The sequence below is a fragment of the Macaca fascicularis genome, chromosome 2, assembly GCF_037993035.2.
Source record: "Macaca fascicularis isolate 582-1 chromosome 2, T2T-MFA8v1.1".
In the NCBI taxonomy this organism is placed as follows: domain Eukaryota; kingdom Metazoa; phylum Chordata; class Mammalia; order Primates; family Cercopithecidae; genus Macaca; species Macaca fascicularis.
Window position 1 is genome coordinate 51950225 of NC_088376.1, and position 20924 is coordinate 51971148.

The 20924-nt window shown below is 39.2% G+C and overlaps 1 protein-coding gene across 14 annotated transcripts in view; it reads left to right on the top strand.

Annotated features, from left to right (window-relative positions):
* Nucleotides 1-20924, top strand: part of HPS3 (HPS3 biogenesis of lysosomal organelles complex 2 subunit 1) — a 44492-nt gene that overhangs the window by 6828 nt on the left and 16740 nt on the right. For 8 of the 14 annotated variants that reach the window (XR_012430792.1, XR_012430793.1, XR_274403.5 and 5 more), the window contains exons 2-8: nucleotides 3743-4237; nucleotides 4763-4934; nucleotides 5031-5116; nucleotides 9556-9748; nucleotides 15585-15666; nucleotides 18422-18576; nucleotides 20000-20108. Coding sequence is in view for 5 of the 14 variants with exons in the window: in XM_005546065.4 (XP_005546122.3) it covers nucleotides 3743-4237; nucleotides 4763-4934; nucleotides 5031-5116; nucleotides 9556-9748; nucleotides 15585-15666; nucleotides 18422-18576; nucleotides 20000-20108 (1292 nt within the window). In the remaining 9 variants the exon portion in view is untranslated. Of the gene's footprint in view, nucleotides 1-3742; nucleotides 4238-4762; nucleotides 4935-5030; nucleotides 5117-9555; nucleotides 9749-15584; nucleotides 15667-16018; nucleotides 17184-18421; nucleotides 18577-19999; nucleotides 20109-20924 lie in introns of those variants that run through there. The other 6 variants (XR_012430794.1, XR_012430790.1, XM_005546066.4 and 3 more) reach the window with 3 other exon arrangements.

A 20924-nucleotide genomic window follows, 5' to 3' on the forward strand; every position in this document is an offset into this window, starting at 1 on the left:
AGGCTGAGGTGGAAGGATCACTTGAGTTCTGGAGATGGAGGTTGCAGTGAACCAAGACAACTTGGGCAACAGAGCAAGACACTTAAATTTAAAAAAGGTAAAATGAGGCACCGCACACATAATGCTTAAAAAAATTTAGTTCCCTTCTCTTGTCAAGGGTTATAGCCTCCACAGACTCCTGTAGACTTGTATTTCCCTTCTATCAGTTGGGGAATCAGCATTGTTGGGCAAAGAACATAAACTTTTGAGCTAACCAGATCTAGGTTTGAGTCCCAGTTTCCTGATTTGCTCGTTGTGTTGCCTTGGGCAAGTTACTTTGCTTGTCTGTGCTTCAGATTCCTGATGTATAAAATGAGGAGGGAGATTTATATCTTGAAGGGCTGTTGTGAGAATTAATTGAAGGAACTCTAAAGCTCTGATCATAAGGATTGTCAGGTAGGCACATTTAGCAAGTGCTGGATCATCATTTAAAGACCAGTTCGTTAATCTGAAAACACACAACACAACATGGACACTATCTACAATTTGCAGACTATAAACACTAGTTAATATATGAATTTTATAGAAGAAATGGGCATGTATTTATAGGTATATGAATAAAAAGGTTGTATTGTAATTAAATATTCTTAGTTTTAAAATTTATTTACTAACTTGAATATGATACCAAAAGTATAGGCAACAGAAGAAAAATAGGTAAACTGGACTTTATCAAAATTAATGACTGTTGTATATCAAAAAACTTATCAACAGATTGAAAAGACAACACGGAATGGGAGAAAATATTTCCAAATCATATATCATAAGGGATTAATATCTAGAATATATATAATAAAGAACTCTTACAACTCACCAACAACCAAAAAAACTTGATTAAAAAATGGGCTAAGGACTTGAATAGACATTTCTCCAAAGAAGAAAATACATAAACAGCAAAAAACATGAAAAGATGCTCAACATCCAAACCACGGTGAGATGGCACCTCACACCATTAGGATGCCTGTTATTTAAAACAAACAAACAAACAAAAAAAAAACCACAGAAATTAGCATGTGTTGAGGAGAATGTGGAGAAATTGGAACCCTTATACGTTGCTGGTAGGAATGTAAACACAGCCTATGTGGAAAACAGTATGGCAGTTTCTCAAAACATTAAACATAGAATTACCATATGATCCAGCAATACCACTTCTGGGTATATACCCAAAAGAATTGAAAGCAGGGACTTGAATGAATACATGCATACCAGTGTTTGTAGGAAAATTATTCACAAGAGCCAGAAGGTGGAAACAGTCCAAGGATCCATTGACAGGTAAATAAGTAAATAAAATATATTGTATGAACATACAATAGAGTATTATTTGGCCTTAAAAGCAATGAAATTCTGATGCATGCCACACCCTGGATAAATCTTGGAGAAGTTATGCTAAGTGATACAAGCCCGATACAAAAGGAAAAATACTGTATGGTTCAACTTACATGAGGTACCTAGAGTAGTCAAATTCATAGAGATAGTATAATGGTGGTGTCGCCCTGGGGGGAGAGAGAGAGGAATAGGGAATTATTGTTTAATCAGTGCAGAGTTTTTTAGTAGATGAAAAAGTTGTAGAGATGGATGGTAGTGATGGTTGCACAACAATGAGAAGATACCAGTGCCACTGATCTGTAGACTTAAAAATGGTGAAAATGTACATTTTATGTTGTGTGTATTATACTACAATAAAAAAATGTTTCACTTATTTACTGGGGGAATTTTAGAAAGATGGAGGCCTCAACTTCATCCCAACTCTGTCCAAACTGCTTCCCTGGAAAAGTGAGCAAACTTAGGGCAGCTACAGGATCCCTTTAGGCATTCTACGATCTCCAGAGAAAGAACAGGTTCAGGCTGCATCTCTGTGGCATAAAAAGAACCATCACCAGGAGAAAGCTTGCTACCTCTAGAAGGCAGGATCATTTTGGAGGAGGGAACCTGGTCAACCCAGTGAATGTCTGCAGAAAGGGGCAGCACCTGCTTGCTTGCCTCATAAGTACATGGGAAGTCAATGTAATGGCAGCATTTCAATTTCAATTCATTGGAAAAAGGCCAGTTTGCTTAATAGTGTTAATTATATAGAGTCTACATTTGGAAGAAGTGAAATTAGATCGTCTGACTTATCCCCTTCTTTACCCACAAAATTCTAAAGATTAAAAATGTATATTTTCTAAACCTCCACTAAAATAGAAGAAAATATAGGAGCATATTTATGTAATTTGGAGGACATGGATGGGAACTCAGAAGGCAAGGAGGAAAAGATACATATAGTAGTAAATAAAAAGGGTATGGTAAAAGATGCCATCAGCAAAGTCAAAATCAGACAATAGACTATCTAAAACCATTTACTATTTATAGACAACAAAAGGTTTATATCCCTTCTAAGTAGAGAGCTACAGTGTCATTATAAGAAAAACAAATGAACAACTTAATATAAATTGGACATTATGCAGAAGAGAAGCTATACGTGGCTGATAGACACAGGAAAAGATGGCCAGCTTTATAAAAAGGTCTCGTAAATGTAAGTTATAATAGCCATGAGAGTCCATGTTTCTCCCATTGTGTAGAGTCAGTGCTAGAGAGGATGTGGGGAAACAGGTTAGTTTAAGTAGTGCTGCTGGCGACATGAATTTCTATTATCTAATTGATAGTAATTGGGCAATATTGAAATTTAAAATGCTTATGGCCTTTGGCCCAACATATCTCACTTTTGGGAATCTGTACCATTACAATAAATCCCCCAGGAAATATATAGATATAAGCCTATGTATTACTATGAAGCATAGTAAAAAAAAACAAAAAACAAAAAAAAAACCTGGAAATACATTTGAATGCTTATCAGTAAGGGAATTATTGAATAAATTATGCATATGTATATATGGGATGTTGAACATATCGAAAAGGATGTTAGATATCCATGTGTCAGCCGGGAGGGAGAGATTTATTAATAATTTTTAGAAGTTGCAGATTGTTAAATATATTTAATGTGATTACATTTTTGTTTTTGTTTTCAAAAAAGACAAAATACCGCTCTGTGATCTCTGTTTATATGAGAGAAGGGTGTTGAAAGGCACATACCAGGCTGTGTGTTAATGTTGGGTCCCCAAGGGGGAGATCATTATGCTTTTCATTTTTCATTTCTTTACCACTTTACCATTTTGGCTTCCCACAACCAATATATGTTTATAAGTTAAAACTTATACAATCAACAATTTAGAGAAAATTAACTTGGAATTGTATTTTCTTTGCTATTTCCAGCTTTATCATGTTTCTCAGACTTGTGACTTGTGGGAAGGAGAGGGTTTGAAGTGTAAGTTCTGCTAATCTGAGAATTCCTTAATGTATACTTAATTTTGGTGTCACATGTCATACTAGTAGTGAATTCTGTGTTAGTAGAGCTTTGTTGGAACTGCAGATTTAGAGCTACAGTAAACACTTAATTTTACATTTTATTCCTTATATTAACTTTCTGTGTGTTACGTGGACTATTAATAGGTTGTCTTAAGACACTAAAATGGGGAGAGATTGCATTTCAGAACCTCAAAGCCTAATGGCGGTTAAAAATACACCTAAGATTTTGTTACTTAGGGTTTTATTCTACTCAGTCTTTAATTCAACCGTTGGTGTTAGAATTCATTAATAGTACTCGTGTCAGCAAGGGAAGTGGTTGTATTTCTAATTACAAATTCTCAGTATAATCTTCATTCCTTCTCAGGAGATTATTTGGTAGCAATTGAAGAGAAAAATAAAGCTACCTTTCTACGTGCTTATGTGAACTGGAGAAGTAAAAGGACTGAAAACTCTCGTGTGTGTATCCGAATGATTGGGCATAATGTGGAGGGAGCCTTCAGCAAAGCCTTCAGAGACCAGATGTACATTATTGAAATGCCGCTTTCGGAGGTCCCCTTGTGCATTTCCTGCTGCCCTGTGAAAGGAGACCTTCTCGTTGGCTGCACAAATAAATTAGTCTTATTTAGTTTGAAGTACCAGATCATTAATGAGGAATTCTCACTATTGGACTTTGAACGTTCTTTAATTATACACATAGATAATATCACTCCTGTTGAGATTTCTTTTTGTGTTGGATATGTTGCTGTCATGTCAGACTTAGAAGTCTTAATCCTAAAACTGGAGCCAGGCTCTAAAAATGGAGAGAGAGTTCACCACAATCCACGTAAGACCAACAATCGAATGAGACGGACGGAAGAAGGTAAATAATAAATCTGACTTGCTTTCTTGTTTTAGGAATATAGAAAACCTTCACCTTTGGCAGTCTGAAGGTCCGTGGTATATATGGTGCCCGGCCATGTTATTTATAGATTTAGTTATTCCTATTTCATGGGATTTGAGTTTATGATCTGGCTGTTCATATCTTATTCTGTAGCACATGAATATATTTATCAGTAGAAGTAAAGGAATGACCACTGCTAGATGAGGGGCTTCTAGTCCTAGTCCTCATAGTTACTAGTTGAATGACCTTGGGTTAATAATACCATCTCTGAATTTCAATATCCTCATTTGTAAAATGGGGATAATAATGCCTACCCTGTTGTACTTTATCAGTTGTTGTGGAGATTAAATGAGCAAACGCTAAGTCTTTTCACAACCATAGTGCCTTGTAAATATGTGCATATTATAAATAAATAAAATTACTGTATGTCTGTTTAATTGGTGAGAGGATGTTATAAAATCTAATTTTCATTCAAGCAGGACTGTTATATTTTATTTTTTTAAGGCATCAGTAATGAAATTTCACAGCTTGAGTCAGATGATTTTGTTATCTGCCAGAAGCCCCTGGAACTTCTTGGTGAAAAAAGTGAACAGTCTGGACTATCTGTTACACTGGAGTCTACGGGATTAGCTGATGAAAAAAGAAAATATTCCCACTTTCAGCACCTGCTCTATAGGTATTATAGTGCTTTTTATTTACAGCATTTAATGTATATATGCCTGCTTAAAGTACATGGAAGTTATATTTTTCCCTTTCTCTGTCTAACCCATAGACGTTTTGCTCCTGATATTTCGTCCTATGTATTGTCTGATGACATCAAGCTGCATTCCCTCCAGCTGCTGCCCATTTACCAGACTGGTAAGCGTGATAGTGCAGGAATGTGACAGTGCAGCAAGGTGAAAATGCTCTGTCTGGGCCGGAAGTGGAGACCCATGTGGGTAATAGGTTTGGTGGTTTGGTTCTTCCACTGGAGTCTCCGTGTGGCCCTTTAACAAGTTTTTTTTTTGAGACGGAGTCTCGCTCTGTTGCCAGTCTGGAGTGCAGTGGTGCGATCTCGGCTCACTGCAACCTTTGCTTCCTGGGTTCAAGTGATTCTCCTGCCTCAGCCTCCCGAGTAGCTGGGGCTACGGGCGTGTGTCACCACGCCCGGCTAAGTTTTTTTGTATTTTCAGTAGAGATGGGGTTTCACTGTGTTAGCCAGGATAGTGTCAGTCTCCTGATCTTGTGATCTGCCCACCTCGGACTCCTGAGTTCAGGTTCGTAAAAATGTATTATGTAATAAAAAAGATGGAAAGAAAGGTATATACGAGGATAACAATAAAAGAGCGGTATGCACCAGTAAAGTGGTGTCATGAATGCTAAAATCCCAAGAGTTGAAGCTTGGAAAAATGGCGAGGATGACAATAGATTTTTTTTTTTTTTTTTTTTTTTGAGACGGAGTCTCGCTCTGTTGCCAGTCTGGAGTGCAGTGGTGCAATCTAGGCTCACTGCAACCTCTGCTTCCTGGGTACAAGTGATTCTCCTGCCTCAGCCTCCCAAGTAGCTGGGAGTACGGGCGCCTGCCACCACACCCGGCTAAATTTTTTTGTATTTTTAGCAGAGACGGGGTTTCACCAATTTGGGCAGGATAGTCTTTACCTCCTGACCTTGTGATCTGCGCGTCTTGGCCTCCCAAAGTGCTAGGATTACAGGCATGAGCCACGGCGCCCAACCTTTATTTTATTATTATTATTTTTTATTCACTTTTTTTTTTTTTGAGAGACAGAGTTTTGCTCTTGTTGCCCAGGCTGGAGTGCAATGGTATGATCTTGGCTCACTGCAACCTCTGCCTCCTGGGTTCAAGCGATTCTCCTGTCTCAGCCTCCCGAGTAGCTGGGATTACAGGCATGCCCGGCTAATTTTGTATTTTTAGTAGAGATGGGGTTTCTCCATGTTGGTCAGGCTGGTCTTGAACTCCCGACCTCAGGTGATCTGCCCGCCTCAGCCTCCCAAAGTGCTGGGATTACAGGTGTGAGTCACCGCGACTGGCCCAAAATTCTTAGCAAATACCTGTGGGTACTAGAAAGGGAAGTCATACCTGCTAGTTCGAGAAGCCATGGAGAAGGCGTGACAGATTGAACTCATTTCCCTTTTTGAAATGGCCTCTAGACCCAAAAAGGAAATTGGAGACCTTTAGAGCTGGGTTCTAGCTAGGTATTTCACAAAGCTCATGATTGGCTTGTGAACTAGGTGTAAAAATGTGGACTGAATGGAAAATAATTTAGAGCAGTTTTCAACCCTGCCACACAATGGACTTACCTGAATGCTTTTTAAGATGTTGATGCTCAGGCTCTACATGCAGCATATCAGTTACAGGGCCTGGGCATTAGTATTTTTTTAAAGCCCCCCAAGAGTCTAATGGGCACCATGATTGAGAATCACTAATAGGCCCTGCACTCAGTTCTGGTCTGATTAACATCTTTAGCTGTTATCTAGAGAAAGATACAAATATTATTCCGATTAAATGTCTTTTTAGCCTTCATTTGTTTTTTCTTTCTTTTAGTAAATATTTATTGAGTACCTACTATGTTGAGCATTGTGCTGAATACTAGGGAACTAACAGTGAGTGAAGTGCTTGCTCTTATGGAGCCAGTTGTCTAATGGGGGAAAGGAGACAGTTGAATAAAGACAGATTGACAGTTGCACCCTGAAATGAGTGATCTGTGGTAAAACTCCCTGTGGGAGCCTATAACAAAAGACCCTGACCTCAAGATGAGGTCTTCTTCAAGATGAGGAAGAAGGCTTCCTGAGAAAGAGGATCTGAAGGGCGAATTGGACGCACTTGGGAATAGGGTTCGGTTGGTGCAGGGGAGGGGAAGAGAGCCTTCCAGGCAGAAGCAGCAACAAAGGCTCTGTGGCAGAGGGAGGATCACATTTGAGACACTGAGAGAAGCAAAATTAAGGGGGCAGCAGTGAGACAGGGCTGGAGACCGGACAGGGCCAACAGCCTTATTAGAGGGCCAGCTAAAGATCCAGTGAGCTTCCCATAGTAGTTGGAATAAAAACTCCAAATCCACTCCATGGCCTACATAACCTTAACTCTGAGCCCATCTTGTCCCACTCTCACCCTGCTTACTATTCTTCATCCATAGTGGCCTTTCCCTCTTCTTTAGAGACGCCACATGCACTCTTGTCTAAGACCTATTATTTGCCCTTCTTGTGCTTAGAGTGTACTCCCCTCAGACCTTGTGTGACTGGTGCATTTAAGTCATTCAGTTCACAGCTGAAGTGTTACCTCCTCACAGAGGACTTCTCTGACCTCTCAATTTAAACTATCCCTTCTCCACTCACACTGGGGTTTACTTGTTTACTCTCCATCCCAATCCCCATCACTAAAATGAAGGCTCTGTGAAAGCAGTTACATTGTCTTGTGCACTGTTGTATCCCTAGAATCTGAAACAGCAGCACTTAGTAAGTACCTGATGAATACTGACTGAATAGACGAATGGATGGGTGATACGTATTTGAGCTGGGCCCTAATTGGATGAGTAGAATTTTTAGAAGATAGAGATTTTGGTAAGATACTACATAATGGGAACCAACATTTTAGGAGGTGTAAAATTATGTGTATTTGGAGATTCGTGAGCAGTTCTCTTTGGCCAGAGCGCATATGTGTGAAAAAAAAATAGGGAGAAAAAAACTGGACAGTTGGCTTTCTGCCAAATATGGAGAGTACAGAATTGGACTTCTGCTATTAATTGGTGTCCTTGAAGGGTGTCAGTCAGGGTACTTGTTAAACAACTTTGGTTATAAAAAATTACAGCCACATGTTGATAGAAAATAGTGCAGTGAACCCCCATGTACCCATCAAACAGCTTCAACAGTGTTGCTCCATGCTACATTATTTTGATGCACATCACGGGGTTCATACTATTTTATTCATAAATATTTCAACATATGTCTCTAAAAGGATTCTTTTACTTAAAATACTATTTCACATTATAAAAAAATTGTTGCCGGGCGTGGTGGTTCATGCCTGTAATCCCAGCACTTTGGGACGCTAAGGTGGGTGGATCACAAGGTCAGGAGTTCGAGACCAGCCTGGCCAATATGGTGAAACCCCGTCTCTACTGGAAAAAAAAAAAATATATATATATATATATATACACACACACACACACACACACATATACATACACACACACAAATTAGCCGGGCATGGTGGCGGGCACCTGTAGTCCCAGCTACTCGGGAGGCGGGAGAATCGCTTGAACCCAGGAGGCGGAGGTTGCAGTGAGCCGAGATCATGCCACTGCACTCCAGTCTGGGTAACAGAGTGAGACTGTCTCAAAAAAAAAAAAAATTTTTTTGTTGATACCAACAGATATCCAATAAGTGTTCACATGTCTCTGATTGACTAAAAAACTTCTACAATTCATTTGTTTGAATCCTGTTCCAAATAAAGTTCATATATTACAATTGATTGCTATGTCTTTTAAGGCTCTTTTAATATCTAGGCTTTCCCTCCTCTCTTTTCTTTGCATCTTATTTAACAAGAAATTAGACTCTTTACTATAAAATTTCCCACAATCTGAATTTTGCTAATTGAATCCTTACAGTGTCATTTAACATATTTCTCTGTCCACCGTATTTCCATGTGAGTTGGTAGATGGAAATGTATGCTGTTTACTTTGGTAGCCATTGATCACATACTGCTATTAAGTACTTGAAATATGACTAGTCTGAATTGAGATATGGCATAAGTATAAAATACACACTAGATTTTGAAGACATAGTACAAAAATGTATATAATATCTCATTAATTTTTTTGTTTATTGCTTCTTGAAATGGTAATATTTTTGATATGTTCGGTTAATACAATATTATTAAAATTTTAGCTGTTTCTTTTTACTTTTTAAAATGCGATTACTAGAAATCTTTAAATTACAGATGTGGCTCACATATTTCTATCAACATTGCCGGTCTATCCTCAGGCTTGCTCAGATTATTTTTTATTATTGTTATTATTTTGAAACACAAGTAGTGTTGAGCTCTGCCAGTGGACTCTTTTTGTGATGTTAACAGCCATTGATGATCATTACTTAGATCTGTTAATTTAGTAGGGGTTGTACAATGTTGATATTCTAATTATATTACTCCTTTTTTATTTCTTGTCAGCATTCTTCTATAAAGAGCAACTTCCCCTTTGCAACTCTTTGGTTACCCGCTGATACAGTTTGCATAGCAAAGTCAACATATGATTATTTCCCCCTTTACTGGTTTCATGGTGTTTTATTTTTTTCATTTTTGCATGCAGGTTCTCTTACTTCTGATGGAAAAAATTTGTCTCAGGAAAAAGAGTTGCTGAGTCTCTTTTGCTTTTTCTCCTTACCTCATGTGGGCTATCTCTACATGGTTGTGAAATCTGTTGAATTGATGTCAGTCTACCAGTATCCTGAGAAGTCTCAGCAGGCAGTACTCACGCCACAATTTTTGCATGTCATTACAAGGTACTGTTACAGGGTCACTTGCTGGCCTGTGAGTCACTTATTTGTAAATTTTTGAGGTACTGCCTAAATCTGTAAGAATTTTGTGAACTAGCAGAGAGTACTCTAAATGCATGAGTTACATGTCATTGCAAGTCCGTCTTTTGATGACCCATACCTGCCTTTTGAATGTCAAAGATTTAGACCCTGGTTTTCTCTTTGTTTTGTTTCCTTAGACTGAATGGGATCCCTGTAAAGAAGTATAAGGTTCTTCATAAAAGAAGACTTTCATAGGGAATTTTAATGAAAAGTCAATGCAGCCAGTCAGAGTGTCTCTTTATGTTTCTTTTTAGATTTCCTAATTTTTTTTTCTCACTGCTACCATATTTTTCTAGTATAAATTGAGTTATTTTGTAATAGTTTAGAACTGTGAAGGGGCCAGAGAGATGATCTTATTCTCTCCCTGATTGGCACAGATAGGGAAGTAGTTACAGAGAGGTTAGAATTGGTCAAAGTCATGTGCTATTTGGTGGCAGATGTGTTGAGTTGCCTTCCCCTGTTATGCTGGCATGTAAACTGGGTTCACAAGCAGTAGCTTGATTTCATTTCCTTTTAATCTCAGCAGCATATGATGGTTTTGGTTCTATTTCCTGTTTTTTGAGCTTAGATTATGTTCAGGGCACTTCGTTGTGTCCTCTGACCAAGCAACTGTGAATAAGATACACCAACCACTTTCTAAAACAACAATAGAAGAGAAAGAGAGACATACAAGAGTCATAGACACTGGGAGATTTGTGAAAAATGTCTTAAGACCTCATGAAAGTGCCATTGACATTGGGAGGAAGGAAATTACTTCTGGCTAAGTTGTATGGGGAAGTTGTAGATAGCTGATTGTGTTTGAAGTGAAGCATGAAAGCTAGCTAGAATTTTGGTAGATGAAGATGGAAAGAGATGTGCATTATAGATTGAAGGAAGACTATAAACAAAAACTGTATCAAGTTTTTAGGAACATCCAAAAGTTAATTGCACAGGACAGAGATCCCCCCACCACTGAGTGGTAGTATCAGAATCTCTAGCAGGTGCTGGAGCTTCCAAACTGCATAGAACCAATCTGGAGATTCTGATATCCACTCTTAGTGGTTGTACTCCCTTCTCCACCTGATTTCTGGCTTAAGGAGAAATGCTGCCCTTGGCAGTGTGTTTCTTAAGTGAACAATGTGGAGGTAGCTAGTCTTTCCAATGTCCAAAGTGTTGGGTAGTGATGTTCTTTAAATATGAAGAAGCTGAAAAGTAGACAGGTGGTGGAAACTGCTTGAGAGAGAGCTCAAGGATTTGAAAATTAAACTAAGGACTTTTAAAGTTTTAACCAGATAAAGTAATATGATCAGAACATTTTAGGAAAATTAATGGTGGCTGTGGTGGAAGGTGGATTGAACATAGATAAATAAACTATTGGAATAGTTCAGGCAAAGATATTAAGGGGCGGTATTCAGGCAGGGTAGTGGTAATGAAAGGAGAAGGGAGGATGGATGGGAGAGGTTTCAGTGGGAAAGTTAAAAGACTTGTCTGATGGGATAATGGGGATGTAGGAGGCATGAAAAATCCCACCATGGTTTTGTCTGCTTTTATGAAACACTGGAGGCTGGTGAAATGTGGGGCAAAAGAGATGTTTGGTTTAGACATTTGAGTTTGAAATGCTTATAGATTATGGAGAGAATGCTAAGTAGACTTTTGGACACATAGAACTGTAGATTAGGGTAAAGAGGAAAGCTTAGAAGTTTTATTACCACCAACAAAACAGTTGATTATTAAAGTAGTGAGAGTGTATATAGAGAGTGAAAAGTTATTAAAGAATTAAACTCTGGTGAAGGTGTTACTCAGTAAGCAAGAGGAGAAAGATGAAAATTTTTAAGGATGCAGAAGAATCTAGGAAACTATACCATCTCAGAAACAATGGAAAAAGAAAGGGAAGAGGAAGGAATAAAAATACTGATTTCTGTCCCATCATATAGATGTAAAAGACTATCCATCTTTTTCCCATCTGATTGCATATACTTGAAGTACACTGAGAATTTAGTGAGTGGACCCACTAAATCTATTGCCCCATCTGTCTTATTTATAAGTTATGTACAAGTTTGGAGTGTAGAGTCCTGAAAGCATTATATTATGAGTTTGAATGGACTTTTAATTCGTGCATTTTGACTGCCTCCAGATAGGAAATTTTTGAGCTTATTATCAGCACTAAAGGAGACTGACATCATTAACTTGACTGTGAAACCATTAGACATTAGAATAGCAGTTGTTTTATGTACATTCAGATTCTTTTTTTTTTTTTTTTTTTTTTCCAAACCAAGCTGTATCCAGCTTTATTAAAGATACTTTCCATAAACAATCATGGTATTTCAGGCAGGACATGGGCAGACAATCATTAATAGTATACAACAACTTTCGAACTCCCTTCTTCAATGGATTGCCAAAAATCAGAAAGCCACTATAAAACCCAATGAAGTCTTCATCTCATGCTCTGAACAGGGAAAGTTTAGAGTGAGGGTTAACATTTCACATTTAGCATGTTGTTTAACAACTTTTCACAAGCTGACCCTGACTTTCAGGAAGTGAAATGAAAATGGCAGAATTTACCTGAAGATCCACAATCTAGAAATGGAACCACTGCTGTTTTGACAGGTGCCATCTCAGTGGCTTTCTGGACTGGAAAGTCCAGATTGCCGGACACACTGGTAACCAATGACTAGGGGTTAGTTCTCAACAGATGTTTGGGCTTAAGGGAGTTAAGTCTATGCTGAAAGATGGAAAGGGAGAAGAGGACATAAAAACAAATTTGTTTTTCCATACCACAAGGCTTTTGTGCCAAGGTGGCCATGTGTGTCAAAGTCAGGGAATCCCTCCTCCTGGGAGCCAAGAGGAAGTCTCTCAAAACTAGAAGGGAAAGGTGTTTTCCCCACATTAATCCAGCTTTGGAGACATTCTGTTAGGGACATATGCCCCTTCCCCCAAAAACAACAATGAAGTGTTCTGTGTGCTGACAACATAGCTTTAAAAAAAAAAAAAAAGTAAAACAAAATTCTGCATTTTTATAAAACTTGATAAAAAATAGTATTTCAAAATGTACAGTCACCAGAAGTACACAGTTATCAAAAATGCACACACTTCAAATGGCGTCTCCAGCACCTTCAGCTTTCTGTGCCTGCTCTGTTTGGCATCTCCGTTTTCTGCAGGGTTTTCCCCTCCTTGCCAGCATCAGCTTTTCCCTTTTTCCCTTTGGGTACCTTCTCTCCCTTCTTTGCAGGGGCCTTTTTAGGCTTGGGCTCTGGCTTTGGAGGAGCAACCTCGCGGATCTTCTCTGTGGTTCGTCCTTCACCTTGGCTTTATCTCCTTTAGCATCCCCTTCAGCCTTTCTCTTGGGCATGGTGGGGAAGGCAGTGGGACGTAGGTGCTGGACGCGGGATGCAGCGCGCGCAGACTTTGGTCGGTCCAGGGGTCGTTCTTGCCTCTTCTTCACACTGCTCTACATTCAGATTCTTAATAAGAATCTCCACTCCTGTTTTTCAAATCAAATCGGAGTTTCGCTTTTGTTGCCCAGGCTGGAGTGCAATGGTACGGTCTCAGCTCACTGCAACCTCTGCCTCCGGGGTGTAAGCGATTCTCCTGCCTCAGCCTCCCAAGTTGCTGTGATTATAGGCACCTGCCACCATGCCTGACTAATTTTTTTGTATTTTTAGTAGAGATGGGGTTTCACCATGTTGGCCAAGCTGGTCTCCAGCTCCTGACCTCAGATGATCCACCCGCCACGGCCTCCCAGAGTGCTGGGATTACAGATGTGAGCTACTGCGCCTGGCCCATCTTTTTTATTTTACCCAATAGATAAATGTTTCAAAATCGCTTGTCCCGTAAGGTGGTCTTGAAAAGTTTCTTGAAGATTGGTATACGCCCAAAGAAAGCAATAGAGATTTTTTAAGAAGCAAAGAACAAAATAAAATCATGTCAAATGCCAACTTTATAGAAATATGTAAGTAGGAAAGCCCCCCATGAAATCCTTTTCTCCCAGAGTTAAGCACATCAAGACTTCTTTTTTTTTTGAGATGGAGTCTCGCTGTGTCGCCCAGGCTGGAGTGCAGTGGTATGACTCAGCTCACTGCAACCTCCATCTCCCTGGTTCAAGCAGTTCCCCTGCCTCAGCCTCCTGAGTAGCTGGGATTACAGGCGCCTGCCACCACGCCTAGTTAATTTTTTTGTATTTTTAGTAGAGGCAGGGTTTCACCATGTTGGCCAGACTGGTCTCAAACTCCTGACCTCAGGCAATTCACCCACCTCAGCCTCCCAAAGTGCTGGGATTACAGGCGTGAGCCACTGTGCCTGGCCATGTGGTTTTTTTTTTTTTTTTTTTTTTTTTTTTTTTTTTTGTATTTTTAGTAGAGACAGGGTTTCACCGTGTTAGCAAGGGTGGTCTCGATCTCCTGACCTCGTGATCCACCCGCCTCAGACTCCCAAAGTGCTGGGATTACAGGGTTGAGCCACCATGCCCAGCCGAAACCCTGCCTTTTTATCTCTAGAATCTAAAGGTCATTTGTTTTTGTGGTCATAGCTATTCTCAACTGTCCTTCTGGTCCCACTGCAGGTGCTTTTTTGCTTCCCTCTCTCTCAGTTTACTTCCCAAGGTTGCTAACTGTACTCCAGATTTGTAAATGGTGGTGCTACCGTCCTAGTTATTGTCAGGACTCCAGGAGTCATTTCCTAGAACTTTGCAGAGATAGAGATTGCAGTGGACTGAGGCTGAAGTGGAAGCACCAGCAGATGGAGAGAGGCCTGACTACCTCTTAAAATGTGCTAAGTCTCCTAACTAAAAATATCAGAATGCCTTTCTTTTTGAGGAATTTTTTTAAGTTTAATATTACTGTTAGGTTTGCTTTAGTCCTTTTTTTTTATTTTAAAGAGTTCATTTTTGCTTCTCCCACTTGATAGTTTTTTTGTAAAAAGGGAGGGAGAAGGAAGGAATAAAAATATTAATTTCTGTCCCATCACATAATGGGACAGAAATATACATCATTGTATAGCAATTTCTAAGTTAATTAACTGTTTTTAATGTCAATATTCGAGGGTTGACCTCGATGACAACCAGGCACTTACTGTGGAGTCCCTAGGTCCTTTTTGTATGCAGAAGCAGCCTGGAGTTGTGGAAAGAGGTAGAGGAGTGTGAGGGGTCAGGAGACCTGGGATCTAATTGGCTGTACTCTCCAGAGAGGTGGTGGACCAGTCATGAACCTTTCATGCCCCAATCTTTAAAACAAGCTGCTGGACTAGGTAATTCTGAAGATGCCTTTAGATGGTCTCTCATTTTCAATTTGACCATTGGATTTGAGTTTGCATAGTCTATGTTGTCCAGCATAATCCAGGTTGGATTTCATCATGAGGTGGGTGAGGAAGAACAACAGTTAAGAAATGGGTTTTAATCTTGGTTTTGATAGACACCCTTCTGTACCTTGGGCAGGTACTGGGGGCATCATTTGTCTGTAAAATGAAGATATTGACCCAGTTCCATGGTTCCTAACTATAGATGCACGTCAGAGTCACATACGGAGTTTTGTAGAAATATACACGTCTAGATTCAGCCCCTAGAGATTGCGATTCACTGGGGGTGTTATGGGGACCAGTTGTATATTTTTAAAAACCACAGGGATTCTGAGGCATTCCTCTTACTGAGAAGCAGTTTACCTTGGCAATATTTGATAGATACTTGACTGCCACCCCTGCCATTGGCGTGTTTGCCTGTGAAACCCTCCCTGGTGTGGGTATGTTGGTTCTTGGCCTCACTTTGCTCAGCAGCCTGGTTCTTCCTCCTCAGTAACAACCTGCAGTGTTTCACTGTACGGTGCAGTGCGGCGGCAGCTCGTGAGGAGGACCCGTACATGGACACCACCCTGAAGGTAAGAACTGGCTTATGAAGACAGTGAAACCTTACGATCACAAAGGAGCACATGAATACTCGTAGATTTGCTCTCAGACCTAAGCTAGGCAAGAACGAAAGAGCTTACGGTTGTCTAATGTATTGAATTAGAACTTTTAGATATAAAATAGTAAGGATTTTGTGATTCATGGCTTAGTTGACAGTTTTTAAGATTGCTTTGCAAACATTTCACTCTGAATTGATTTAGTGCATAGTTTTTAAAGTTTGATAAAGAATATAAAAAGTGTGAACTGAGAGCAGTTCACAACTATAGTATACTACAATTTTATTTTTTATTTTTTTATTTTTAACTTTTAATTTTTTCGATTCAGGGTCTTGCTCTATCACCCAGGCTGGAGGGCAGTGGCACAATCATAGCTCACTGCAGCCTCGAACTCTTTGACTCAAGTGATCCTGCCACCCCAGCCCCTCAGGTAGCTGGGACTACAGGTGTGCACCACCATGCCCTGCTCATTTCTTTTGTATTATTAATATTATTATTATTATTATTGCAGAGATGGGGTTTTGCTATGTCGCCCAGGCTAGTCTTGAACTTCTGGGCCCAAGTGATCTGCCTGCCTCAGCCTCCCAAAATGGTGGGATTACAGGCATGAGCCACCATGCTTGGAGCAATTGTATTTTATTAAATGGAAATATAGGTGGCAGTTTTACAGAGCTGTTAACAAAACAGTCCAGAAATCAATATACTTAAGAGCACAAAATTGAATACAATGCATTAAAATGATTTGTTTATACTATTATCAGCTATGCCTGTAATTCTGTATTTTATAAGCCTTTGATAACCTTCTATACTTAATCTATGAGTTAATGGATATGGTAGATCAGTAATCTCATTTTTAATGTGAAGTAAAGTGCTTGGTCTCTAAAAAAATCCTCTTGACCACAAAATAAATGTAGGCATTATTATGTTGAGATTCTGTGTTTTCTGACTTTGAATTTCTGTTCTCAGAAATATGCTGATCATGTACATTATATTCACCTGTGTTATTTTACTGCTGAAATATAAGCTAGTTGAATTGGCTGTTTGTTAGGAATATACATGCTGCAAGAAGCTCCCAAATCATGATGCTCTGCATTTCAAAAATTGGTTTATATCTGTCTGGAAACTGGAATACCTTTTTCCAGAAAAATAAGCCTTCAATAATGATGGTTGTTTTAACAAACCAGCCCCGACACAGTGCCTAATGTGTCTGAGATACTCTTTCACAGTCACTGTCGCCCAAATTGTGTCATATGATAGTGTTTTATGGAAAGCATGGTCTCTGAGTTCCTAGTGACCCTTTTTAATGGCCTGCCTGTGGTTTTCTGTTGCTGACCAGGCTTACTGCCTGCTCTCAGCCTCTTGGGAAACCAGAACCACAGATTTCCTGTGCCTTTGTCTGTGTAAGATACACACATGGCCTTTTTGAGAGATTATTTTAAAATCAGGATTATTTCCTTTGTAAAAATAGAAAAGTAACAGATTAAAAAAGTAAAGCTTCCATTCTTTGTCCTCTTCTTTTCCCTCCTTGCCTTTTCAAACCTCAGAAAGACATAGGCTTATATAGGGGTGATGGTGTGATTTAAAGTACCTTATAGATTGAAGTAGGATCAATGTACATTTGGAAAAAAAATAATTCCATGTATTTTCAGAGTCTTCTAAAAGCAGAACGAAGGAACAAGGAAGAGACAAAGGGGAGGGATAAGGAGAGGTGGGCGTCTGGTGGGGGTATGCTGCCCTTGAGGCCTGTGGAGGTAGGAGGGAGAAGGGATGATCACACCTCACGGTTGCTCCTTTCCTGCGACTCCACCAGTTCTGAAGCCCTAGGTGCCAGTTAAACAAGCACACGTTTAGCCCACCTGCCGACTCAGGCTTTGGAGCTGTGACATCTGGAAAAAGTTTCACAACCTCAGAGTCTGGTTGAAAGTGCATGTGGTCTGTCTCCTTTTCCTCTGAGATTCTGGCTGCTCAGCACTAGCCAAGCCACCTGAACTATTTTTACATGGAGGTACCAGTGAAGATGACCTCAGAATCAAAACAGCATGCATGGACAAGAAGGCAGGGTCCTGGCAGCATGCCAGAATAGAGCTCTTCCATTAGTTTTCTTATTCGTTCTACTTGAATTAATGGTCCTTTACAAGAGCAAAAGGCTAGCTCCTCTGGTTTATCTGACATGTTCCAGTCTGTCAGCCATTCCATGCACTGTTCATACCTAATAGACTAACAGTCAGGGGCCATCGGAACTTACAAGCATTTCTTTCACACACACATCCACAAAGAAACCATTTTATGTACTCTGCATGCAGTAGAATGTCCTTTCATAGTGTCTGGTTTTGCCTAAAAACCCCATTTCGGCATACCCCTAACCATCCTGCTAGTAGTAGGGGTTTCCCTGGGTGGCAGGGTACCAGCTTCCTCTCTTGGAGGTATCTGTGGGGCGCACACAGAAGTTCCTGCAGCTGTAGGACCCTGTTTCCACATTTATTCAATCAGTAAATAACTGAGTTTGTTGACTGAGTAGCTCTATAGAATGCGCTATTGGTTACATAGGTTTAGATAACCTCCTCTGTTAAGAATAGGCATTTGGATTGTTTTTTTGTTTATTTGTTTTTTGGTGGTGGTGGGTATGGGATGGCGGCAGCAGGAGATTTTATCAAATAAACTGACTGATTTTTGAAGATTGAAGTGCATGTACCTTTATTTCTTGCTTAAATTTGTGGTTTTCCTTTACTAGGCTTGCCCACCTGTTAGTATGGATGTCTGTGCTTTAAGAATACAGCTTTTCATAGGCTTGAAAGCCATCTGTCACTTTAAAAACCACATCATACTTTTGACTAAAGCAGACCCTGAGGCCATTCCAGAGAGAAGACAGTCACCCAAGAGGCTTCTGTAAGCATCCCCTTGCCCCAGGCATTCCTGCCAGTTTCTGGAATGAATTGTAACTGGTATATTTTGTGTTTATCTTTTTTTAAATCGTAACTTGGAATGATCAAATGGCTTTTTTATGGTAGTCTTTTTCCAGAGAAAAGGTTCTAACAATCTCTGTAATACACTTTATAACTGACCTGGGAACTTTTAGGAGAAAATGGATTATAAAATAGTTTCAGTAAAAATCAAAGGTGTTTTAGATTAGTTAAAGGACATGCTTTTCTGTGTAATTAATGGGAAAGACTGAGCCTGTAATACTAATTGAAACTATAGGAGTTTTTACTGTCTTTCTTCTTTGACCCTTTCAGTAGTTACATTTTTATCTAAAATTATTTTCTGATATTACAAAAGAAATTAATAATGTATGTTTTACCTTAAAGCACATTTATGATCTATAGATATGCGATCTATCTGAAAATAAAGTTGTATTTTGATAACATTCATCTCTTGTTATCTGTTAGGTTTCTGCTTTCCCATTGTTTAGAATAGAATGCTTAATTCCAGACTAGTTATGCTTCTATTTGATGTTTTCTTACTTAGTGGTAGAGAATGCAATCTAACTTCTCTAAGGAAAATCTAATCAAGAAAGAAATCTCTTCAGGGAGTGAAGCATATAGTGTATGTCATATCAAACATAGGTTACTTTTAACATGGATTTTTACTTTTTCAAATTGTTAGTGGCTATGCTTTGTTGCATCAACAGGAATCAGAGGGGGACTTTGGTAACTGATCACTTTGAGTGTACACAGAGTATGGGGCTTACTGATCCTAAAAGCTTTCTGGCGAGAGGAAAAGCAGTTTGTAGTCTTGCACATTTGATATAACTTTTTAAATGAGCTTTTAAAAATTCTAATTCATTTGATAAACAATTTTAAAAGATTATACACTAAAGAAAATGCATCACATAGTGAAAGCAAGAGATAAGATAGTGCTTTAAGCAAACTTAACAGTTTTATGTGTCTTCATCATATTCTCAGCAGCCATGATGTTGCTTCTGCTTAGATTTGTGGCTTAGGGCATGCTAGATTCGTGAAAGTCAAATGCAGAAACAAGCCTGGGCATGGGGACTTCCACAGTCAAGGATATTTTCCTTTTGACAGGGACTTGCCTGTTCTTTGAACTTATTGCTCATTTGAGAATACTTGTGGAGTGAATTGGAAGCAGTTGGTTTATCATTACATGAAAATTACAGAATATTAAATGCAGTTAGCCTATGTAGTATTATGAACTAATATTCCATAACAATAGAGTGTACAGTTAATCACTTAAGAAGATAGTAAATGAAAATGATTTTAGAGTTATTTTATATCCAATATTTACCATTTGCAACTACCATTTATTAATAATGTCATTTTAAAATTATTGTCCTTTGTTTTGCTTTTAGTTCTAGAAAAGATACCAGTGTTAAGATCCAAATACCTCCTGCAGCTGAGGCTGGGTGGAATTTGTATATTGTGAATACGATCTCACCAGTGCAGCTGTACAAAGAGATGGTACTCTTTTCACACTTCTGATTCTTGTTTGTAGATATTTAGACTGAAATTAATGATCAGAAACTGATTCTAATTATCATACATTCAGGATGCCACAGCCATTCAGCTTCCTGACTCTGTCTGACAGTGGAATGTGTCTCTCTCTCTGTGTCTTTATTTTTACAGCTTCTGACATCCAAGGGACCAGTAGAAATTCCCTTCACTAGAATAAGACTGCCTTATTCATACCCACTCTCCGAAGAAGATCGATTGGCCAATCTAAACATAGTCTTTGACCTTAACTTTGAACCCTAGCAAAGATAGCTAAGAAATGGAGAAAAAAAAAAAATCTAGGATTGTGTATCCCTGTCCCACTCTTCTTATTTAGAAATGTTAGCAGATTGTCCCAGGGCACTACAGCTACTGCAGCATTGTCCTGGGGGGAGGGACCCAGAGGGAGCATCCTTATTCCTGATCTAAGAGTGACAGCTTCCTACTCCTCCCTGGCAATTATTTTAACTCTTTATTTTGAAACAATTTCAGACTTAAAGAAAAGTTACAAGAATAAGTATATTGTTCCGAACCCTTTGGGAGACTGAGGCAAGTGGGTTGCTTGAGGCCAGGAGTTCGAGACTAGCCTGGGTAACATAGTAAGATCCCATTTGTACAAAAAATAAAAAAATTAGCCAGTTGTGGTGGCACATACTTGTAGTCCTAGCTACTTGGGAAGCTAAGATGGGAAGATTACTTGAGCCTAGGAGTTCAAGGCTACAATGAGCTATGGTCGTACCACTGCATTCCAGCTTGGGTGACACAGCAAGACCCTGACTCTTTTGA